Genomic DNA, 26,246 nt, shown 5'->3' on the forward strand with positions numbered 1-26,246 from the left:
GGCAGATCATTCCAGACCTCAGGGCCACGACTGTAAAGGCTCTGTCCACTTCAGTTTTCAGGGTCTCTGTGACACATAGCAGACCTCTGCCCAAGAATCTCAAGCAACGAACGGGGGAGTAGGGTACTAAAAGGTCAGGTATTTATGGAAAGACAAGACAAGTTTATTTTTATAGAAGATTTTAATTAACTAGGCAATTCAAAGTGCTTTATATAAAATATAAAAGGCATCACAATGAATTGCAACATAAAATAACACTATAAGGAGTTTATATGAATAAAAGTAGAGAATAGAAAAAGAGAAGTCAAATCTTTGACGCACAGGCAGCAAGTGTAAAGATCTGATAACTGGAGTGGTATGATCCACTTTGGAGAGACCAGTAAACACACCACTACAGGGAGAGTTATTCTAAATCTTGCTGAGACATAAGACCTTTAATATTCTTTATGTTCCTAAGGTGGTAATAAGCTGAATTTGTAATTGTTTGAATGGGGCCTTATTTCTAATAATACTATTTGTTGTAAGCTGTCATGCGCAATCTTGAGATCTATGTGTTCGAAACCAGATTTTCTGCAGGATACCAAAGATGAGTAGAAGCCTGTCTTATGTCACTTTTGAGTAGGAAGCTGAAGCTTTTAAGGATGTCAGCATCTAAGACACCAAAGTCACCAGGAGGCCCCTCGAGGCAACATCTTATGAAATATTCAAAATATAAAGATGACAGTATGTCTTATTGTGATGTGAAGAATAAAGTCAGACACCCCATAGATAACCTGACTCTTAAAGTATACTACATCTGAAAATGTTGTCCTTTACAAAACTTTACTTTGAAAACCGCATCCATTTGGACAATGGATATTGTAACAAGTTTGCTGCCCCATACCCACAGTCCGTCCTCCATAGTTCCCCTTGTCATATTCTCCACTTCTTTCGACTCCTTCAGTCTCCTTTCCAAACAAGGTAGAGGCGCTTTTTGTAGTAAAAATATATGGAAACGTAAGCAGTGCTTCCTCTCCATCCGCCTACATATTTATTCCTGACTCACTCAAACCTGTGATGCTCCTGAGCCCCCATCACCATCACCCTGAGACATGTCAAGATAGTGACATTGTTTTTCTATCATTAGCCACACAGTTGTGGAATATAGTAATGTGTGTCTTTAGATTATTATGGTTCAGTGTCTCTAAATGAACTACAACAGCCATCTTTGATGATGCAGACAACACACAGCTTTGTATGTAATATTCTGGTTCTGGTACGTCTTCACATTAAAACAAAACACAGTGATGGGATGAACCTGGAGATAACTGTGGGAGCTGTCAGTGTTTTCAGTTGTGGTTCCCATTGTGTTTGACTTCGCTGTCAGGAATCATTGAGAAGAAGTGTGACGGATGTTTAAATTTGACAGACCACCGGAAGACCTGGATGTCGGCAGAAGGAATGCTAAAAATATTGCAATAGTGCTATCCAGTTAAAAAAAAAAATCATCATTCTGGCATTAATTTTACTAGGAGCTGCTAGTTTTGTCACATTCAGCACACTTAAGCTTATTTGAAGAATGGTCTTAGTCAAAAGATTACTGTACTCACTCACATGCTAGAAAAATGTAAACATTAATTAATAGAATTGAAACATACAAAAAAAAGGGTTAGAGGTTAGAGTTAGGGTCTGTTGACCCCACATGACAAATGCAAGTTCACAAAGTGAAAACCCTTATTTTCCAATTCTCCAAATTATGAACGTCATACTAATTTAACTTTGCTAGCAAAACTAACACAGTTATTATTCAGACAAAACAAAAAACAAACTTAAAATAAATTGCCCATGCCAGTGTTATCTCTGGAATGTTCTGCATTTAGACTCACTGAGATAATGGGCAAGAGGGCTGTTGTGTCTGGAGAGAAAAGTCTGGCTCAGTGTAGAAGAAACACATGGATGCAGAATTTAAAAATGTATGTATTTTGTAACATTAGGATGTTCATCATAGACACCAGTTGTAAAATCCAGTCAATTAAGCCTGCGTTAGCTCATGCTATGTTAGCTATCAGACAGCTTGCTATAATGTTTGAAAATTTAATTTAATAGCCAAATATTGTGCAATGCAATAACCATGATATAGTACCGTAATTAGTGCAGTGTAAGTTTTAGCATTGTAATATGCCAGGAGAAACTTGAACTGACTGAACACAGCAGTTCACAGCAGGCATTATCTGCTGGCCTGTGTGGGTCTCTCTGTCCAAGCACAAGAGCCCAGTTTAAGCCAACCCACTGTGTGTGGGATGGGAATGTTGGATCCATGGCTCAGCACAGCCTGCTTCCAGCTTGTTCCCACCCAACCACCCATGTGGCACCCATCCTACTCTGCCTTCCTCTCCACATGACAGTTCTGTGGTAAGACTTGTCTCCTCCTGTGAACCCAGTCTCCAGCTCACTGAAAGGACATGAGCAGTTCGGCACCATCAAGTCGCAGACGCAGAGCGTGTCGACTGTATTTAAAGGCCAAAGGCCACAGTCTGTGTGAGTTAGGACGGCATCAGGAGGAGAAACATTTTGTACTTAATCAGCAGTTTTGAAATCAAGCCAAACCATAAGGAATCACTCCTGAAAAAACGTGGATATTAAACTCACTCCATCCTGAGCTCTATCACATTGATGCAACTCGATTTTGGCCTCTTAAAATGGTGAGTGGCTTCGCTTGTTTCTCCCGTTTCGCCTCAGTTTGATTTCTTGTGTTTTTGTCAAATAAAAATGTATTGCTTTTGGCACAACAACACAGCTAAGCCCTGGTGGTGTGCTGCTTTGTTTTCTGCAGACCAGTCTTTGGTGGTTTTGCCCAGAATCTGTGAGAGGCATTCTGCTTTACCGCAGAATATTATAAAAAGCTCTGGAAATGTATTATAACCAGTGACTGTGCAGTTATGGAGCACTCACACAGTGAGGTCAGTGGACAATGAAATATTGGTGGTACATTACCATGCACAACAGAGCATTTTATTTGTGGGGACAAAAAAGTGGTGAAGATTTAAGAAGCATTTAGAGATGTAAAAGAATTGAAAATTATTTCTGGTCAATTCAAAAACTAAATGATCAGTACGTAGGTTTTAGGGCGATCTTTTGGCAGAAATTGAATACTAATAACCAGTAGACAATTTGATGATTCTTACTTCTTGTGAACCCTGGTGTTTTCATCCCTGTGTGTGTATGTGTGTGTGAGCGTGTGAGAGAGAGAGAGATTTACACGTGTGAGTGTTTTCCCAGATTCACAACTTTTGGAGCCAAGTGCTCATGGTTTGGGATGATACCCCTCAAGAACTCCATAGCAAAAAGCAAAAACAGTATCTGCCTGCCCGTATAGTATCATAAACATCAGAATGATGGTGACATCAACAATCATGAACATCAGCCAGAGACCAAAGTTTGATGAACATAGACAATGCATAGTAATTTTATCTCTTCCACAACCACCATGTAATTACACAGCCACACTGGTTCTTCCTAAGTTGTTTGCATCGCTACCATCTCTACCATCCGCCCCATGACATGAATTTGTTATCATTTAACCTGTGGCATGTCAGGAGTTCACCCAAGTTGAGAAAACATAAATATTTCATGTCAAAAGAGTGAAGATAGGGATGGGTGAGATTTTTATAGTTGTGGATGTTGTGTAACTTTTGGCATCACAAATTTCATTGTGCTATTGAATTTAAGTTTTGTTTGAATAAATCTTTACACACTGGCTCATTATTGAGGCTCTTTGTTATTACTTTTACCAAGCTAAGTCAGACTGTTTAACTACACAATTAGAATATGTGAAGTCTTATGGGCTCATATGAGAATCTAAATGCAAAGTTAGCATGACTCTAACTAGGACCAGGCATCACCCAAAACATCATTGGAAAACTGCAATTGACAGAAACATGCTCACAAAGACACATCGACATTTAAATCCCCCTCTGCACACATGTAAGAAATAAATACCAGTGCAGCAGTAAATCTTGAACGCACACCCAAGTGATTGCCCTTACACACACACACACACAAGTCACTGAGTGGTTGTTATTTTACCCGGCGTGTGACATGAAGCTGAGACAGAGGTGTCCTTTGTTTGGCTTACCTACTACCGACACATTCTCCACGGCAACAGAACGGGGCAACCCGCAGGGCCACTCAAGTTTCAGCCCAGACATGAAAAGAAATGTCAAGCACAGCAAGAAAATTAGCCACGATCTCGTCAAAGCTGACCATCTGCTGAGGAAACTCGTATTTCTGTAGCACTTGGGGGATTTTGTGACTGCAGCTCCATGAAAATATGGTGTTCACTTAAAACAAGAAGGCTCAGCTTTAGTTCTTAACAGTTACATCACATAAATTATTCCAACACAATGCTGTACCACAGTCATCCAGGAAGCTGTGAAGGAAACCATCCCAGAGACACAGAGGACGTGATGTGATCTTTGACTAAAGCCTCTCACTCTCCTCCCTCATGTATCGTTAGCAGTTGCAGGCCACTCACAGCTGAGTGACAGAGATCACCTCCAGTGAAATGGTCCTTAACACGGCACTTAGTGGCGCATTCAAAGTGCTCAGGACTGAATTACTTGATTGGACAACTCATCTCCATTTGTATGGTAATCCACAGAAGAGTGCTGTTACGAGCTAGAGGCACATGTAATGGAATCTGCTGGATTTGTGTCTCATTGGCTATGACCCTGTGTCCAATTATGATTTACAGTAATTTAACGTCACCTCTATCGTAATAGTCTAATGTTGCAATTCTATTATGTACATATTCAAGGGTTTTCTATATTGCTCTATTTTATTTTATTTATTCGATGTAGGCTTTTCCCCGAACACAGGGTTTTTACTGTCAGTCTTCCCCACTTCCATTGTCCGGGCAAAGTACTGATATAATTTCTGATTTGCTGTGACACTCTCTCTGAAAATGGACCCAGAGGAGCCATGCCAAGACTGCAGTTACAGGACCCCCTCCTCTCCCCCTCTCTCTAAATCTTCCTCTCCCTACTCTCTCCCTCTTCTTTTTCTGCCTGCATTCAGCTATCTCTTCACCTATTCATCCATCTGGGTGTCTCTTTATCGAAGTCAATGGCTCAGTCACACCCTGACTAGAAAAAACCTCTTATTTCTTTATCCATCATCAAATAGTTCCATTGTACCTCATTATTACGTAACACAGGGAGTTTCGGAGCAATTGAAGCAAACAGTAAAACCAAATCGGTGATCCTCTGATGCGCCTCTGTGTCTGATCTTTTCCATCACCACCTCCACAAAAGGGATCAGTTGTTCTGTCATCGAAGCGTCTCGGCTTGAAAGCTGTAGCACTTAAAAAGCAGGTCAACATGGGACGGAACAAGTTACGTCTCACGTGAAGCACTCTGGTCTCACTTGCTTTATTGCGAGTCCTCCTGTTTATGTATGAAGCATTTAGTAAGTAGCAGGGATGCAGAGCTGAAACCTGCATTGTGCATTGCATTGCAGGTTGTGTGCATTTGTGATCGTGAGAGAGAGATAGTTTCACTTAGTAACTACCTGCTAATTATACTCCACAGTAAACATCAAATTTGTAACCACAGCACTGCAGGATATCATTAACTAAAAGGATTAGAGTGTGGCTCAGGCAGGAGGGCATCCATGGCTTGTCCCGGTTGAAAATGGACTAATCTAAATGGGATACATCAATAAAACTGTGGAATAAAGTTGTGGGCACTTAAGACCGTCAGCCTCTTTTTCTCAGGCTCAAAGTAGGGAGTGGAGTCACTGGCTGGCAGCCAGCCAATAAATTAGAAGATAAGAAATATTATTCCACTGGCACACCAGCGGCTTGCAGCTATTTAAAACAGGGAGGTTTATTGATAATTGAATTACTTGGAGGAAAAAAAAAGACGAGACAAGAATAGAAAGGTTGGAGGCGGATCAATAAGATGATATTGTAGTGGATAACGCTGCGGTGGCAAGCAACGCAGCCAGGAGGATGCGAAGTATACGCTCCACTGTGAGTGATGCTGCGTTCAAATTGTGTATATTGAATGTTGCTGTTACATTTAATATAATAGGACATTTCCCCAAACATATTCTCACAGGAGAATACATTGATATGGAAGGTGCCACCACATTCATATCCCGCAGTCTTGATCTTTATCTTGCATGTGTTGTGTTTCAGGTGCTGAGCTGAAGTAAGATGGCCTCGGACAGAATGGCGACTCCTCAGAGCAGCTCCAGACAGAGCAGCTCTCTCTCTTCATCTCCCATGAGGCAAGTAAAAGCAGTAGTCTGACCACACATATACATGACAGTGTCCATCAGTACACTGGCAAATAAGGGAAAAGGTCGATCAGTACAGGCAAAGTCATTACAAATGCAATCTTGGGTGAGAAGCAGCAATGAAATATCCTGAGAAATGCAGTAAGTACTTCTTGATTTGTTATATACCTTTTGAGATCCTGTGGAGTCAAGGAAGGAGGACATGTTGTATGTGCCACTGCAGTGTACCTAACATGCCTACATACTGCTTGTGTGGTGTCATCCAAGTGTCCACAAGTACCGACATTCAAACTCGACTCGAAACAAGGTCATTTACACCATGTTATAACCCCAAAAGTCCACTACAAATGGCTCAGTTAGTGGACAGAGCTACACGATGGTGTGTCAGAGGGTCTGTGAATGCACCTCTTAGGAAGATATCAGTGGACTTTTAGGCTAAAAACACATGTCGAGTCAAATAAAATGATAACATTTCTTGTCTTGACATTAAACAGGGGGCACACACAAAACTAAAATACACAAAAAAGTCCAGTCAGTGAAGCAACTGGTAGATATCTTGGTGGGTGATATTCAGGGTCAGGTGTAGCAATCGTCATATCTGGTAAAAGTAACAGTGGCCAAGTTTGAATTGAGACAACACTACCCAGCAACCTTCTTATCAATGGCTCGTTTGATTTTACCATCCCAGAGGACTTTACTAAATAACTGGGTTACATTAATCTCTTCAACTGCTTCTCATTGGCATCAGGTTGTAGTGATGCTGCTGGAAACTTACTTTTGATAGTGCCATGCATGGCTTGCAAAGACAGTAATTCTCCGTCAAACTCTCAAAGATTCCTTGTAGTGTCCTTTAGTGTGAGGTCAATATCTTGTGCGATATCAGTTATGCACTCACAGCTTCAATGATTTCTGCTAAATGGGGCTTCGGCTTCTCAACTTGCTCTTTACAAAACCTGCCTGCGTAACTATGACAATGTTACTCTTCACCAGGTTTAAACTAATTTTCTATGGACATCCCTCCAGACCCACGTAACATACATGTAAAAACACACTGAAACAACATATGACAATATTAAGGATGATAGCAAGAAATAACCCCACAATTTTCCGATAATGCACCTTCATGGTGGCTGTGATGTGAGAGACACTGGTGTCATGGCAGCTCTGACTGGAGCAGAGACTGAGGTTTACAGAGGTGACGGGGTCTTGTTGTGTCATCAGTCATCCTCTGTGGTTCGTGAAGAGATGTGGAATCACAGACATGTTTGGTAACAGATTAGAGATTATGTGAGGTAAAGCAGGTCATCTGTCAGGTTTAGTCTCTAAGTGGTTCACAAGTTGGAAGATACAGAAACACACACATTTACAAGGAAAATTCAGGAATGATCAGTAATCAGAGAAATCCACAAAGAATGCAGCAGCACAGCTACCCTCAGATCTTTAGGTTTAGCTGCCAACAGCCGCTGCATTTTTTCCACGCGATCACCCTGTGTGGCTCCACATTAAACAGCACAAACCACACAACATTAACATTCATTCAGAGTCGCGGTTCTGGTGACCCTGCAAATTTAAGTCTGATTTTTTTGGTCTGCTGAATTTGAAAGGGAAATACCATGCTCTTTAACTTCCATATGGTATGTTCACTAACTAGTGACTTTTTGGCCCAGGTAGCCTGTAGATATTTAGAACATAGGACCAGATGTTGAATAACCTTTGTGTGTTTGAAGGTATTCTGCACAATTTAAGTTACCAATTACCAGTCGATGTTAGCGGGTGTTAGGCACATAACTTCGGTTGTGCACCTTAGCGTCATTAAGTGTTTTGACCTTGTAATTTATGATACAGGACAAACTTGAGGGTACGCTGAGGCTAAAGTAAATCTGACTGGCTAGTGGCTTGTATGGGAGTACTATGAAAGCCATGTGGCCCTCTCAGTAGATAAGACATCATTATGTCTATGCCTTTTAAACTAACACTATTTTAAAACATAGGGCATGCTTTAAATCTGACAATAATAATACTTTATTAAAATATTCTGTTTCGATCATCATGGAACCAAATTAAAACCAAATTAACCAAACCAAATTAAATTTACTTAGCTCTTCATTAGGTTGAGAAAGGCTGGGGCTGCCTGCTCTTATTGACCGTCACGCAAGCCTCACTTTCCTCATAACTGCCTGGGGAAATATTTACCAGCTAATGTGTCATTATATCAGACTTAGCCACCATTCTAGATCAACACGTTAGAGATGGTCAATAGCTAGAGGTGCAAAGGTCAAGACCCTAGTAACAATGCAAACACATTCCCCAACATACACCTTCTCACTCCCTCTTCATGCACACACACGTGATGTCAGTCTGTTCCTTGGTGCACATCAGCACAGGAAAGCATGAGATTGCAACCAAATGGAAAGCTGAAAAATCTGTCAGACACATGTTTTCCAGATATAAAAAACAGAAGGGTGTGCATACTGAACAATCAGACACTGCAGTAAAAACAGAGCAGCTGTGCTTCCACACTGTCAAGCAGTCACGAACAGTTGTCAGGGAGCACAAACTTGCCAGCTGACCTGAACTGGACTCTCTGCATCCATCAACTGCTCTGCCTTCCAGACAAGCTCGAGGTCTTTCAGGTATAAAAGCAGAAATTGGTCATTTATTTAATTTCACAGCTGTCTTTTCTCTAAAAAAAAACATCTGAAACCCATTCTGTGTTTTCAAGTTTTCATGGTTACCAGTTTTTAAATAAACTGTTGCTCTTGAAACAGTAGTTATCTCCTCCTTATCACACGATTTATGTCTTAAATTGCCAGATGCTGGTTCCTCTTATTAAATGGAAAAAGTCTCTTCATCAGCTGCGGTAATTGAGCATATTTTAGTCGCTGATAATACATTTGAATATATATCTTCTGACAGCTTTGTGTTCACAACACAGCGTTGCAGAGGATTCACAGTGAATGCCCTTCCATATCAAATCAGCCGAGCTGTTACGCCATACATGCACACACACACACACACACACACACACACACACACACACACACACACACACAGAGCCTCACAGACACACAAACAAAAACAGATCATCTCTTACTTGATTTCTTTGTCTCTCACACTCAAACATCCTATTTGTGCTGCACATGGCCGTATATCAGAGAAGCCAAATGACTGAATTGTATTAAAATAAATTGCAAACACAGATGGAAAGCATACGTGCACTCAGCTGACAAACATCTCCACAACAGAACCCGTGCTTTGCCCATGATCGGCTTGTCTGGACAATCTGGGCTTCAGGTTACAGTCTGAAAATGGCTGGAGAATCATTACACGATGATCTTAACAAACCAGGTTTCTGTTGCTGTCAATTACTCTGTATATTAGTCTTTGTGTGTTACTGCTCTTTGCCCATGTAGGAGTGTTGGAAAAGTTGCTTGTCAAAGTGTGGATTTGCTGATGCAAGGCAAAGAGACAGAGAGAAAAAAGGGAGCAAACCAGAAGAGTCAGCTGGATGTGGTTTGAAACACATAAAGAGACAGAGCGGATCCACAGAATAATGTCTTGCACATATGCCTGCAATGTCTGTATTTTAATGCCTGCGGTGCATGTAAGCGTGCACGTGCTATAGGTGAATCAGACAGAAAGAGAACATAGAGCAGAGAGAATGAACTTCGATGAGTGAGAAAGAAAGAACAAAGTCGGGGTGTGCTGTTCTAGGTGAATCTGGTCTTGGCTGCACATCAGAGGCCATCTGAAACATCTGGAAATCAGATGTCTGCCCCTGCTGCCAGGATTAAAGTGTGCCCGTCTGTTGCCACAATATCCTCTTACCCTGCGCTCCTTCAGGAGGAGCGCAGACTCCACTTCCACCCAAAAAAACGGCTTGTGTTCCCTAAAAAGTACCATTAAATCTATTCTTTTACCATATTCTTAGCTCATATGTGATCTTTTAACAGAGTGAGGCAGCGTAATGTGAGTTTTCAGAGGAGCTGTAGCCTGGAGTTCTGTTTAGAAATGTTCTGGTTCTTGAGCAGAAGAGGTATCCATTAAATCCTATTTGGTCTTTCTGTATATATGCTTGCATATTTAATTCTTTTTGGGACAAGGGCGTCCTTGTTTCCTCTGTCAGCTGAAGCCAAAGCCACAATGGTTTGGTCCTTAAGTCTCACAGCTCATTCTGCCCACATTTCCATTCACTGTGCTCTGCTGGACTGTGGTTCTGTTGTGGTATCTGTGAAATATTTCCATTTCTTCATACGTGACATCAGACATCACATAGTCATGCAAATCAAACACTGGACAACAGTGATGGGCTCCTTCCTGCCTATTTAGTGCTGAATGACGTCCACATCAGGAAACTGTGGAGAGAACACTCTGAACTCAATGCAGTCACATCCAGCACTGAAAGAAAAGCATGAACTAACACATTTCTGTCCAAACACGCTGCTTGACTGGACTGTACTGAATGCAGCTGCATGGCTGCCATTATAGATGCTATTTTAAACCTTTTGGCATAAACCTTTTGTCCAAAACTCCTCAATGTTCTGTACAAAGAATATATCAATTTTATATATGGACTTTATAGTTTTATACAGGATAAAACCACAATGAATTAAAGGCTGTTGTTTCATTGTACAATGACAGTAACAAAAAGTCACAAGATTTTCCTTTAAACACAGTGTTGCTAACATTGCCAACAAGCTAATTCTGGCTAATTTAACAAGTTTGTTTAAGTTTTGAGGCAAAATCTGTCAGTGAAAGTTAAAAATCTTTTACCTGAGCAAGATATTATCATCGGAAAGTTGCGTTGACTCTTAATTTATCAACATACAGGAGATAAAGGAGAGAGGTCTGATGGAAAATAACAGAATGGTAACTTCAGCTTCACATACAGTCAGTGTGCAGACTTTATGTCACAAGCTAACAGCTAATCAAATGTATTCACATGAAGGAGAGCTCAAATTCACTTCAGTTCAGTTTGAATATCTCATCTAACAAATAAACTATTTGAACTAGATTCATCTATCGAACTTTCTCCTGTGAAAGGAAGATACTGGAGAAAGTCATGAGAGTCAAAGAGTTCATGTCGAAAAACTCATAAGTCAAAACTATGTTTTCATGAGCTGAGGTAGAGCCAGGTCAGAGTTAAATGGCTTACACATATCACTTGAATGATTTGACCAGGGATCCACAATTACTAGTTACTAGATCATAATCCCCTGAATTCCAAAGGGAGGTCATCAAATTTAGCATTTCATCCTATTGGCAGTCTAAAACTTAAAGATAGGGTATTTATTTCATCACCATAAAAGAGTTGAGAAAACATTCAGAAACAGGGATGGTTTTAAATGGAAAATTGCCATGACAACAGTTTTTGTTTACCACAGCACCCTACTAAAAACCTGCTGTTCATCATAACTATTCATAACTGTTCATCGAGCACATTTTATTTTTAGGACCATGTCTGATTTTAATATTTGTATTTTGGATATTTTAACAAGCTTGAGCCACACAGAGAGTCTCCACTTTTACTCAGCGCCATTTAACATGTGGTGGACCCAAGACAAAGAGACATTATGTAACGTGCTCAAGATGTGTGAAGTGTTGTTCATCGTACCTGACTCACCAGAAGCCTCTAGCGATATGAACAAGCCCAGTAATATGCAGCCACCCCTGAAGAACAAATGAGTTCCTGCTGTCCAATAACGGCTTCACTTGAGCGACAACAGGTGCTGTGCCGTGTGGTGTCGACCTGCCGTCTGCTGCTCGATAACTAACAAGCACTACACCACTTTGTTAGCTGATCCAGTGAGTTAGGCAAACGTGTGACTGTATCTGTGGTTTAAAGTTCATGTTTACTGTTATTCATTTTCATTATCTTCATGTTGCGATCAGTGAATGACCCCCAGACAGCACACGCTAAGAGATTAATGCTCACAGTGTGTTTTCATGCGGATACAGCTGCTTTTTTTAGCCTCAAACAAACTGACTCACATCGTGTGATGAGACATTCTCTGAGAGGTTCATATGTGCGCCACATCAAGTGTTGCTTCTTTGTTTTCTTCCTCTTTGCTCAGCGAGGGTTTCCCTCAGCATGTAGCTGCTGTCAGCGGATGATTCCCTCTGTAAAGTGGCCGGATGTCACAGAACGAAGGTTTTTGAAAATGTACTGGGTTGCCGTTTCGTTCATACGAATGACAAACCATTTCAAGTTTAAAAGTTTTACACATGAAAATGTGACATCTCCCGAATTTTCACTTGGTAGTCTGGAGCTGGTTTCACCAGCTGTATGTGAAGGTAAAACTTAGCCTAGTTATAGGTTGGTTCTATTCATATGAGATTCACACATCATGAAATTAAAAGAAGTTGAATACAGAATACTGAATACAGTTATAGTTATATTTTTCCTAAATGTTTTAATCAGTATTTGTACAGACTTATCTTATGATCTTAAAAATGTGTTTGCAATGGTTTGAGTTTGATGGGAATGACTGAGGAAAAATAGTAACAGTTTTTCTCTGGAAATGTTTTAAATGTATCACTTACTCAAAGCTAATGGTGTTTCTCTGCAAAACATGTAATGAACTGTAAATCTATTGTGTATTTGAATACGGATCATTTACTCACAGTTTTGCATTTTATTTTACAGCTTTTGTTCATCAGCTGCATGACCTTTATTAATTATTTATTAACTACTGCCTTGTAGTGTAGGCAATAGATGACTGTTGTCACTGTTGAGTTGGCAACAGAGAGCAAATTAAAAATAACAAAAATTATAAAAATAATTACAAATAATATGTTCTAAAACCACTAAAATACCAAAAATACTACACTTAAACAATTGACCTAATTCAGTATTAAGTATGTTATGATAAAGTATTAATTAAGTTATTAATTAGATTTCTTGTTGTGAACTATTTAGTAAGAACTAAGTAAGATCTTACACAAAAGAACTCAAGAGCCAAGAACTACTTCAGCTCTTACCCTGATTCCAACCTTCAACCCAAGAGTGATCTTAACTCTGACAAACGTGTGTGTGACACATTTGTACATCTACCTCAGTCGGGACACTCATTGGCATCCAATTAAAACTAGATGCCTAACCCTAACCTAAAGCTGATTCTAACCCTAAAACCAAGTGTTATCCCTGAAACAGCCGTGTTAAAAGTGGGTCAGAAAGTGAGGAAAGGCCCAAATGTCCTCACTCTGTAAGTGGCAGGCTCAACATGGTCCTCACGAAGATATCTGTACAAGTACAAGTACACACACACACACACACACACACACACACACACACACACACACAGTGTTCTCCCTTCTCCCAGCAGTGGCTCAGTGACTCATCCAACAGAACAACTCTATGTGTTAAAAAAGAAAGAATCATCTAAGAGCCTGAGTTATCATTTCACCTGATGTGTTACAGGAATTGTGAGTTCTCTGTGACACTCACTGAACCACCCGGATTTCTTGCGTAGATCTGTGTGTGGGATTCGACCGTGTCTGATGCTGAGCTGAACTGCTGCATGGAGATGTTTCCATATGAAAGTTATATCATTTCTATACTTCCAACCCTCACTGCTCAAGTTCAAGAATTTTTTCCAGCGAGGTTTGTTTGTTATATAACATGTTGGCTGCTACACCAGCTTCATATTAAATTAAATGTGTTATTTATCATCATCATTATTTACCATGGAAGTACTTTGTTTCAATGCAAGTTCTGACAAAGTAATTTGTCAGCAAAAAGTAATAAGGAAAGTAATATTCTTGGTTTTTCCTTCTGTCAAAAATAAATCCTAAGGCAAGACAAAAACTTAATATATGTTACAACATCTAGTACTTCTACTACGTAGCACAGCACTTTCTGCTTATACAGCTGCAGGATACAAAACTGGTGGCTGAGAGAATGTCACTAATCCCTTGCTTTAAAATAAGCCCTATTAAAATATGAACAAATTAAACATCCAAATTGATCATGATTATCTTTACAACACAGCAAGTCTAATATGTTTTAAGTACAGTAATCACTTAATATCTAATTAAATTATATCATAGCTCAATCACTGTCCAAGTCTCTTGCAAAAAAACCCCACATTTAATGCAATGGCCTCTTTTCACAAATTCCAGAAATATGTATCTGGATTATAGATATACATATATATTTTATTGAAAGAAAACAAGCACATCTCCTGTAAAGCGGCTCCTGTTCCTGCTGCTGCCCCTTTCCCTTGGTTCAGCTACCAGTTGATGAGGACGAGCGGTGCTTCATCTCCGCAGAATCCCTGTCTGGGATAATGGAGCCGCTGTCGCCTGACCCTTCTCTTGGCCCTGCATATAAATATTTGTCATTCCCGACGAGCTGAAGTGCACCGCTTCCCCTCCTTTGGAAAACAAACCTATTATTATAATCGTTTTTTTTTTCCATGGTGGTGAGGGGAGCATTGTGTGGCTTGTTTGGCGAGTAAATCAAGATGGGTTCATCCTTCTGTAATCCTGTTATATAACTGTGGAAATTACGGTTTAAAATTGCCACATTGGGACTGATATGAGGAGAATGTGATGTGTTGTTGGACATTTTTATCCCCAAGATTGATTTCGTTGTTTGTTTATGAGTTTATGAGTCTCTCGAGGGCCATCGGGACATATATCACAGATCTGTCATCAGAAACAAAAAGAGATGCTACAGGTTAATTGGATAAAACATGGAAGAAAATTATGCCAATTATGAACAGAGGGCTCTTTCCATGTCCTCTTCAGCCGAGCATTGGTCTGGCAATCAAGCTCTTTGTGGCTAATTTGATTCGCTTATTTTTAGTCCCATTGTTATTTGAGTTATTCATCTTGAACAAGAGATATCTTCAGAACTGGAGTGAGTTTTAAGAGCTTGTGTTTTTTCAGAAGTGGAACAGAAAATGAATCTGAGTTCAGTAGTATTTTATTTGCAATGAACATATAGGAGAAATTAATTTCTTTAATCACTTAGAGTTAAACTAAAACTTGTGGCTCATCCATTTTCAGAAGTCATGAAGATCAACATGGAGCCATTTTGCCCACTTAGCAGAACAGGCTCCACATTAATGATGAGCACACAGTGGAGCACAGTGCAGTTATTTATTTTAGTCTGCATTCACAGCTAATTACGTCTTGATCCTCTTTCCGAATGGAGGAAGATTTATTTGCTGGAGAGTTTTGAACTTGCGAGCTACCTCATGCTGTAACCAGCAGATTCTGCTACTTTTCATTGTTAGGCCACCTCCTCCGCTGACAAATGATCCACTCACTGTGCAAATTCTATGCAGTACATATAGCGTGTGTCTGTGTAAGTATGTGCGTTTGTGCCATATACGCAGTTTTCGGGGAACAAACTGTCCTGTGTGTTGGGAGAGAATGTGTTGCTAGTTTTTTGCAATGTAAAGTGAACTTGAAATGCAAAACTTATATTAAATACATATAGATATAACATAAATATATTTTTCTATATATTTCTCCTGGTGATTGTTTCATCATTTTTATGTATTATTTTCTCTAATGTCGTCAGTTTTTAAATATTTCTTTTTTAAAAATCTTTTTGAATGTGGCAGCTTTATGTTCAGCCTTCAGTTGTCAGCTGATTTAATCTGCCTCAGCTTTTAATGAGACATTTTTTGTGACCTGAACAAAACAAAATATTGATTTTCTTCAGTAAACAGCCTCTCCCCTCACGGTTTTATATTTGATTGGACAGAACTGAAGTTGTGGCTTTTAAATGAGTCAGTCCCGTGTGGCCAGCTCTCACTTACAGTTGAAACCTGATACCTGGCCTGGGGATATTAATGATGTTGGCTGCTGCTACTCAATGAGAAACGATTGTTTTAAGTGTCCACACAACCACAATTTATATATATATATATATATATATATATATATATACACACTATACTTACACATCTCAGATGAGCTGTTATTTCCCAGAAACTGCAGACAGTACCCAGAGAGCCAACAGGGAAATTTGATATTTCAGTGGAAACCTTTTACTGTGTGTTGACTCAGAGCAGAGGTGGCTGTTGTAGCCACTGACCTGTCCAGAGTTTAGATTCATTGGGTTCAGCACTTCGGGCTGCCCCCTTAACCCCACCTTAAGCCGCTCAGAAGTGTATGTGTGGGGGTGTGTGTGTTTTGGTGGGTAGGGGGCTTAGGGTCGTTAGACAGTATTAATTGGTGGACATTTACCTCCACTACACATCATTGATTTCAGTAATGCTCATTTCTCATCTGTGTGCTTTGGATCAACATTTTATAATGTGGCATTAATGGCTTTTTACTTTAGAGAGCGTGGGTTTTATTTGCATAGAGGGCTCATATGGATCACGTTGTTGGACTGGAGATTATATTCTGTCTTTGGTCATTGGGTTCAGCGAGATGTGGAACGTGGTTTGCCTGAGCATGGTGTTAGTGGAGCTCGGTGGGCTCTTGCTGAGGGTTTGGTGGAAGGGCAGGCAAACTAACCAGCAGTGACCTGAGGCAGGCACAGACACTGAGTGTGGGAGGGAAGACAGAGCACTGAGACAGAGAAGTAGAACTGGAGCCAATACTGAGTCGATACAACCGTCTGCCAGCTTGGGACCTGCAGAGGGAAACCACGCCCATGCCCAGACCTGCCAAACCAATCACACACACACTCACACATACCAAGAATGCCAAACCAATCAGTGATTTATTCATTTAAACACATTCACTCAGTGGCAGCCAAGGTGCTGACCATGACACCCTGAAAATCCAGCCAGTAAGAAACTTGGGTATTAGCACCAGGAGATAAGTACATATATTACATACATGAAAAATACAAAACAAAAAACTCAGTGAAGTCAAACCTCTATAAAGCCTCTTTCAGTTAGCCAGCGACCTGAAAAGTCAACAGGTGCAGCTTGTGTAGTTCATATTCAACATACTACCTACGTTTCTATCACAGAACAATTTTCTCATAATAAACATCTTTACTTACTGACATGTCTACTCCAAGTACTCAAACAAATAGGAGGATACAAAATGGAGAATTGGCAGTGAAACATAAGAAAAATACTCAGTGAATAGAATATTAACAAGGGGGCAACAATGGAGCAACAGAAATGATGACGTTAGCTCTGGATGCGCACCGGCACTTGTCAAAAACAGTATTTTTCCATTTAATATTAAAACGTTGTGGTTCAGGTATGATATGATATAACTGACTCTTTATTAAAACTGGTGGCAAATTTATCAATTCAAGTTCTTGGTATTCTTTCAGTTCAGACATGTGTAGACTAAAGCAGGGTTCTCATTTTTAGTTAGCGACGTTTGATTCTGTCATATGAAATGAGTGCACTGCTGGCTACACTCTCTGATGTAAAATTAAGAAATAGTAGGGGACAAGACAATGAGGGATTGTAATGAGAGGACAAGGGTGCCACAGCCAGATAAATAATTTGTCATTGATCGTCCCAACAAGCAGTTTAGATTTATGACTAACCACTTCCATAATTTTGTTCTAATTAATCACGTCACTTCTTGTGGAGACGACAAAGACGATTTACGTTTTGTTAAAAAAATCAGCTCAAGATTTATTCTGCACACACGACTTTCTGGATCTCACATGGTATTGACCTCAACATACATCTTCTGCGAGATGCCAAGGTTTCTGCACAGCTTCTTTTTGTAAAGTGATTTGTTCCCTTCATTGTTGTATCAATAAAAAGAAAGCAAAGAGAGTTAATGTTATCCTTTTAGCAAATCAATGTGGAGGCAGGAAACAGGTGAATGCATGATGTTATTTGGAAGTTTTCCACGAATGCAACTTGAAGTTCTGACCTAAGGTGTCTTCTCTGTGAGTTGGTTGGTTGACAAAACATTATTTCCTCGTGTCAGTTATTGACACTTTTTGTATGTTTAAAAGGTTTTTTATTATGCTCATTGTGCACTAAAATCCTCATCTATATCCAAATTGGTCTCTAGGTCACATCCTGATTTGGGTACACCCAGAACAGATATTTAATCTAACCCAAATCTTTCTTTGTTAATAAGCTCCTAATGTTTCCTCCCACAGCACCCGGATTCAATCTCTCCAGGTCGACTCTGTGCAGCGATGGATGGAGGACCTCCGCCACATGACGGAGGTGGAGTGCATGTGTGTCCTCCAGGCCAAACCCATCGGGGTGGAGGAGGACTCCCAGCAAGGAGAGCTGATCGTGGGTTCCGGGGTGGGTGCAGGGGACCATGTTGCAAGGAACAACCTGCAGATACTCCTCCGCCGAGCGCTGGTGGTCAGCACTGAGCTCGGCAAGATGTTTCAGCGGCTGGAGAAAGGACGCTGGCAGAGGGTTCACAGCACTGCCGTACGAGCCAACTGCCATGTTCGCTCACTGGTGCATGAGTACAGCGCCGCCAGAAGTACCCCACCTGAGATGCAGAAGGTAAAAGGGAGGTTTTGAGGAGGTTAAAAGCTTGATCCATTAGATCCATTTATATCAGTCCACTGATAGAGGCCTTGGTAGACTTCTCCAGGATCTCAACCCTTCACAAGTCTGGTACTGGTTCTTACATCATCAATTACTAAATAACAAAATGGACAAAAAAAAAAAAAATGCAAATCTGAGAGTGATCAGAACTTTGTTGACAAATAACTTCAAATCTTTTCAGGGTTTGATCTCAAAGATGGCTGGAAAAATCAGACTTGTGCAGGGGATGATGTTAAGTCAATGACAAGAAAGAAACAAATCAAAATGTATCTGTATAACCCCTGTGTCCTCAACACTCGTGAGGAAAAACTTTCCAAAAAACCCTCTCCTAACATGATAATATAAGAGTGTCACAAGTGAGGGATTCCTTACAGAAGTGCAATAGATGTTGTGTGTAACAGAGCATATGAACAAAATTACAATATTTACATTATTCATGAGATTAGAAATGTCATCTTCCAGGGAGACCTGGCCAGGACAACATTTAAGTTTGAGAAAGGAATATACAACATTGGACACACACGTTAAACATTAATAAAAAGAAGTAGTATGAAGGCTAAAATAAGATGAGAATGAAGAAAGTTACCAACCATTTGTTAATATTAAAGCTCAAAAGAGGAACAAAATCAATAGTCTTGATGTCAGTCTGACACTAAGTTGTTTGACTGTTAACATGGGACATACCTGTATGTGATGATGACAAAGATATATTTGGATAAAAATTTACCTTAAAAAGAGACTATTCTTTTGAACACATTATTTTTTTAATCTGCAGTTTTAGATTAAGAAAAAAATAATCAAATGCATCAAAATGAACTCACATTTATCCACAACACACTTTTAAGTTGTCTACATATTCGTGCTTGTTTTGTTCATTGTCATTCAACAGTGGGAAATGTTCTGTAATGACCTCAGGCACGAAAACTGGTGGACTCAAATGCACAACTCAGACAAGACTTGGATATAACAAAAAAGAGGTTTATTTTCCATCTCTAAAGGTGCATAACAAAAAGCGCTCACGAAGAGGATAACAAAAGAAAGTAGCAAAACAATACTCTAACAAAACTACGAGATATTCAAGAACACTAAACATGAATGAAGCTAAATCCTGGCTTGACAAAATCACACACTTGAAGCATTGGGACAGAACAAGACCAACTGGCACAGGACAAAGGGAGACGAGGACTATTTATACAAGAGGAAGTAGGAAACAGGTGAAATCAATCAGGGGCGGGGAAGACGATCACGAAGGCGGGAAATCACACAAAGGGAGGAAGTCAGGGTCTGAAATGAGAGGGAAAAGGTGAGTACCAAAATAAAACAGGAAGTGCACGACAAGACTAGACATGAGTGAAGTTTAACTTAACACAGAGTGCTCCCAAACACACAAGACTAGACATGAACTAACACAAACATGGTATACTTAAAACATAAACATGAATAAACTTAAAATAAGTGACGAGACATAACATGTTCTGCCATTCCTCCTCATTTGGGGTTGTTTCTTTTCTGTGTTTCTTTTGTTACAGTATGAAACATCTTTACTGGAGAAGTGCATGGAGCTGACTAATATTACAGAGAGGTAAAAACCTGAAAATAAAAAAAAACGTTAAAAGTGGATAGATGCACGGCATGTTTCTAAATGTTAAAACCCACAGGTGCCTTCACACCGATGATGAATTCTTCCTTAAATCCATGAGAGAGGCCATTCATGAGATCCTCACTGATGTCAGTGACTCATTCAGCAACATGATCGACATGGCCTTAGCCAATGAGATCAGGGTAAGTAATCTGTCCACGCAACAAATGGCTCTAATAGACACAAGCCAATGCTTCACCATGGGGTTTATATTCTTAATATGAGCGTACGTACAGTAGTTTGTGCCACGTTATCACCTGCTGTTTGCAAAGTGAGGTTTGGCTTCTCCAGTGGAGTGAAGCCTCTGTGCTTGGTTTATTTTTGGGTTGCAGTCAGATTACATGTATGCGTGTGTATCCCAGCTCATCCAACATGAAACGGTCGAGTAGAAACACAAACATTCAGCAGTTGTTCAGCATTGTGTGGGTTGCAGTAATAAATGATTACATCACCTTTGTATGACTTGGACAATAAGGTAAAGGAGATTACTTTTTTATTATTTCAGTCACACGATGGATGATTGAATTTCATATCTTGGATGTTGTACAGCAGGTCAATGGCTATTTATTTGCACTCACTGTGTAATTATCATTATTTAAAGGTCTAATTGTTTACTCTTAAAATTAAATGTTTGAAGATTGCCTGACATATGAGTTAGCCAGCACATGCAGCTCACACAGTTGAGTGGAAAAACAACATCACTGATGAGACAGTGAGACTCTTGGCAAATAAACTCAACCTTTTAACCGACACCATGTGGAAAAACAATATCCAAATTATCTATCTCATGGGATCAAATACAGAATGTGTTCACAGATTTCTTTCGTTCAGTGTGCAGAACTTTATCATTTGTAACACACATTACTTAGGGTGGGACATAACCCAAGGAAGAACCCATTAAATATTGCTGTGGATGCTGTGGCTATTTTTTTTTTCATTTTAACATTGTGAGACAGGGTGATTTTCAAGTGTGTTTCAATTCAGTGCAGATCCAAGTAATAATGTAAGAATGTAGTGAATTTAAATGTGGCTTTATAAGGGGCCTGTTGGGCCTTGGAGGATGAGTATGCACACTCCTGCGTTCCGTGTAGTTTCATATCTGGATTTTATGAAGTGTTAAACATTTGCCAATAAATATAACTTTTTATAACCATTTGTAGAAACGCACTGAATAAAAATCTTCTTGCAGGTCCTGATCAAACAGATTGAATCGTCGGACAGCGTTCACATCATCGGCAGTGCCATTAGCAACCTGCTGTCCCTCACACAGGACGGACCTCAGCTCTGCAGCATCATTGCCAAGGTACTGTGAACATACTATTGGAATCTGTTCCTGTCTTGTCAGTGGTTAATACTGTGTTGCTTAGGGGTTTGATTTGAGTGGAAATTCATCTCACGAATGGGACCATGAACATTGAATCGTATCTCTTCATTGAAATGTGTGCCTTTGATTAATGCTCCTCCACTGACGCTTGTGATCGTGCTCAAACCTGTGAGGTCTGAGGTCCTGGCGTCAGCGATACGTCAGCAGCATCGTGCGTTTTATTCTTAGAGTCTTTGGCTGAGGTGACTTCATTTAATACTTGGTCTTGCTTCGATCTTTTTAGCTGCACCCCTGTTATGATCAGTTCCACTTCACCATCATCAGAACAGCAGCTATCTCTTTATACATGCCTCTAAAGAGCTACAGTACTGTGAGATAAGACGGAGCAGACAGCAAGTATCAGTTCTCCATTAGTTAGCTGCCCGCTTCCAGGATAATCTTGATAAGACTCTTCCTGATGTCACCCCCCCGCCCACACACACACCTCTTTGCCCCCAGATTGTCAGATCAATTCTGTCAGCTCCCATTAGGTAAGCACTGATCACAATTGCAGCTTGTTCAGGGGTCTTTACCGTTCAGTCCACTCCGACTTTACCTCTCTGTAGCTCCGCTGGTTGCTGCTAATGAATACCCAATACAATACCCTGTTCACCTGCCATCTGAATTAAATAGCTTCCATGCACCAGGCTGTCTGTCACACTGTCCCGTGCACATCATTTACAGTGGTGCGCATCATCTGGCTCTTATCCAAGCTATTCACTCATTATCATTTTCCGCAGCTTGCACGCACTTGTTTGAGTAACAACAATTACTCGTTTAAATGCTTGGGTGGGGGACCGGATATTTCTGCCTCCTCTACCTCTTTAGCAGTGTTGCTGGTTACAGACAGTGTTCAGTGAGTGAGTAGGCTGCGGGTGTGGAGAGGAGAAGGGAGGTATCAATATGTGGTATTAAAGCAGACAAAATAATAATGAGAGATGAATCATTGTAAATATATCCAGACTGGAGTAGATTTGAAGTTTTATTATGTTGATTTCATTCTGCCGGAGGCACCAGATGGGTGGTCTTTAACAACATTAAACAGCATCCTGGCTACATCAAAGTATAAGGAAGAGGCAACTCCTTAGGAAAAATGAGTCTTGTGTCATACTTATATAACAATTTTCAATTTACAGCGAGCTTACATGATGACAATTGCATCAATGATTTTTGCTCACTTTACTTTTTTTATTTGTTGCAAATACATTAACATGTATGATAGGCTTGTTATAATGTGGCACCCTGGGTTTAGTGCAGAATATATACAGTATATATATATGACAATTAAAGAACTGAAGGCATCAGAAAAGACCTTATAAACAACATCAGCATCATTTATTCAACAAATTCATTAGACACACAGTTGTCTTAATACACATTTGGCACATGTGTAAAAGTCAGATATTGAACATTTATTCATCTTACAGCTTTGCAAGCATTACAGTTTCATTATTTGTGGATTTGTGTAATCTTCCATCTCTAATACTTCATAATTTCAAAACATTTAGTGTTTTATTCTAATGTTCCTCATATTTGATAAACACAACTGACAGCTTGTCGAACTGAGTAATAACACAATTGTGAAGGATTTGTCACAACTGAATGAACCGCAGCCATCTGGTAAACAGAGCAGAGCAGAAATTACTGTCATAGAATCATTTTCACCTGATCTGCATGTTTCTGGACTCTATAACAAAAACACCAACAGACACATGCAAAGTACCCACAGAACAATGAAACGACAATGTTATGAGCTGACAGTCTTTAATACCAGCCATACACTTCTTCATAAATCCAATGGAATATGAGGAGAACAACTGTGTCAGGATGTAGAAGTGAGTTTGAGTGTTAACCTACTGTCATGATGGATACTGATCTAAATGTGTTCATGGCAGACTCCTCATGTGTGTGTCCTTGCTGTGTGTCACTTTAGATTGCAGGGTGTGGGACAGTGTGATGTGGCAGTAACTCAGGCCTACAGTTAATCTGTCATTACAACTACGTGGGCAGAGAGGGAAGAGGTATTTAGAAATACAACAAAAGAAGAGCAATGAACCCACGTTTTGGGGCAAGCATTATGGTTTCGCTACAGACAGTATTTTCCATCCACAGCTCTTTTGTTTTCAAATCAAGACTTAAACTGCCTGCATCCTCTCGTAGCTCAAGAAACTGCTGGCTTTGTGTGAGCAGAACAGAGTTCAATTCCAAAAATGATGAGATGGAAACAGATTACACGCTGTGTAGGCCTTTACATGCAAGCCCACGGATAGAGAAGCATTTATAGATGAGTAGTCAAGTTTCAAATGATGATGTTAGTGCAGCAAGTAACAAAATGCGTGAGTGTGAGAGTAAATGTGCTCTGTGGGCTTCGCTCAAGGGATGAGTATGAAGTCAGTGGAAACAATAGACTGCAAGTTGTTTGACGGGGAAGGGAAAGCCCAACGACAAGTCCAACGATCTGTGAAAAGGAAACACACGAGAAAGTCAGGTTGTCTGGTTGTGTCAGGCTTTTATTTCCTCCAGGTCCATATTTATTTTAGGAAGATTATAAAGATAGTCTTGGTGTGAAAACATTTTCACATTCTGTCTCATTTATTGATGGTTTACATCATGTAAAATTTTATTGATCTGTTGTATGTAGTGGTATCACACATGTCCCATATAGTTTATGCTGTTGTAGCTAAATTATCCAATCAGACCACTGCAGAAATGAGGTAGATCAAACACTATGATGAGGTTTTGCCTGTTCAGAAGGAGACCAAACAGGCAGACTGGGAACAACAATACATTTAGCTAAACATCAAGCTTACATCAACAAGGTGCTCAAAATGACAGTGTTAACATGTGACTGCAGGTATTACATATGTCATGTTCTAAATTGTCTATGTTGTATAAGCATACTAACATTAGTATTACACATACTGTAGCACAACTGATTGGAATATCTCCAGACATCTTTCTGAAAGTTGCCAAAGGCCCTGTATGCGAGAACACAAGTGTCCGAGTTATTTGATGTGGACATTTTCCAAAACAGCCCCCCAGCTTAATATCCAATGATGTCTCCAACAGGTGATGCAAAACTCAAAAAAACAAAACAAAAAGAAAACAAATGCCTTAAATGTTGAAGATGCCAATGAAGATGTCATGACTAACTTTTGGTGATGAGGACTGACGCCAGTGTTGATGTGCCTCAAAATGCCAGAATATTCTGGACATGTTTCTGCTGTGGACCCATCTGACTCTCTCCTGCTGCATTCTTCATGTTTAAAATCTCCAGAAAATGTCTCACATATTGGGTATGGATGTGTGTGAAAATAGTTTATTTTTGCAGCTACGTTTTTTTTTTGTCCTAAACCAAAGTATATTGGCATTAGATGAAAAGTCAACATCCCTAAAATTATTACAACTCATCCTATGAGAAACAAGAATGTGTCTACCACATTTCATGGCAATCCATCCAACAGCTGTCCACAGTATTTCACTCCAAACCACAAATGTGAACCTCATGGTGATGGTCAGGGGAAAGTGTGAAGAAATCATGCTCCGTGCACTGTATGGACATCTGAACCAAAGTTCATGGTAGTCCATCCCAGAGTTGACAAAATGTTTGGAAACTAATCCATAAAATATTACATTGTCAAAAGCTTGAAAGAGACAATGATAAGGTTTTCCAATTTATTGAATTAGTATTATGACCATGATGGAAGGATATAATGATTAATTTAAGATTCCTTAAATTAGACAAATGCAAAGGTGTCAAGTTTGACCTTGTGTTTACTGTCGTGTGTATTTCTGGAAATCTCTTATATCTGGGAGCAGTTTGTAATTATTATTTTTTTGTTAAAGTATTAATGCTCATTTTGAACCGAAGGACAAAATCTCAAAAGTGTATCAGATCAGTCTGAGCTTCTCCACTGACTCACTCTTACTTTTGAAAGCAAATGCAACATTTGCGTCACATGAAAACATCAGGATCAACAGCCTCTTCGTCAATCTCTCTCCGGAGGTTCACTGAAAAGTGTCTGTCTGTGTTGGCAGTTCTTCCTGGTATGCCGGGCCAATATTGTGTAGGCAGTGAACAGGGAGGTGCGGTCAGGCTAGAGAGCACAATGATTAGCCACTCCAAGCCCGGGCAGCATGGCCTTCGCAGAGCATGAGACATACCAGCCCAGTATAATGGCCTTATTAGGATAATGGTGGTAGTTACCGGCTTCATCTTCTTCCTGGTAATTCTGCACAGTGAATAGATTTCAATACCTGCAAGTGTTTTTTTGTCAGAGGGATGCTTTGGTGTAGACATGGAGCCAATACAAGAGCTATTTTTGTTTGTTTACACCAGCATAATCCAACAGAAAATAGAAAATGCTCAGCTATTATGGCTAGCAAATCATCTTTTTTCCTGCTCAATGTTTTCCATTCATGAAATGTGTATATTTTGGCCGTTTTTATCCGTCATGATAAATTGCTTGAGCCATTTGATAGGCTCTGGGGTTGGCAGGCT

At 39.9% G+C, this 26,246-nt stretch overlaps 1 protein-coding gene across 3 annotated transcripts in view; it reads left to right on the forward strand.

Annotated features, from left to right (window-relative positions):
- LOC109624025 (INSC spindle orientation adaptor protein) overlaps nt 1–26,246 on the forward strand; it is a 52,436-nt gene that overhangs the window by 12,736 nt on the left and 13,454 nt on the right. For 2 of the 3 annotated variants that reach the window (XM_069528827.1, XM_069528828.1), the window contains exons 2-6: nt 6,179–6,270; nt 18,332–18,698; nt 20,273–20,325; nt 20,402–20,525; nt 21,572–21,685. In XM_069528827.1, coding sequence (XP_069384928.1) covers nt 6,197–6,270; nt 18,332–18,698; nt 20,273–20,325; nt 20,402–20,525; nt 21,572–21,685 — 732 coding nt within the window. In that variant the 5' untranslated portion in view covers nt 6,179–6,196. Of the gene's footprint in view, nt 1–2,542; nt 2,682–6,178; nt 6,271–18,331; nt 18,699–20,272; nt 20,326–20,401; nt 20,526–21,571; nt 21,686–26,246 lie in introns of those variants that run through there. The other variant, XM_069528829.1, reaches the window with a different exon arrangement.

The sequence above is a fragment of the Paralichthys olivaceus genome, chromosome 7 (assembly GCF_024713975.1).
Source record: "Paralichthys olivaceus isolate ysfri-2021 chromosome 7, ASM2471397v2, whole genome shotgun sequence".
Lineage (NCBI taxonomy): Eukaryota > Metazoa > Chordata > Actinopteri > Pleuronectiformes > Paralichthyidae > Paralichthys > Paralichthys olivaceus.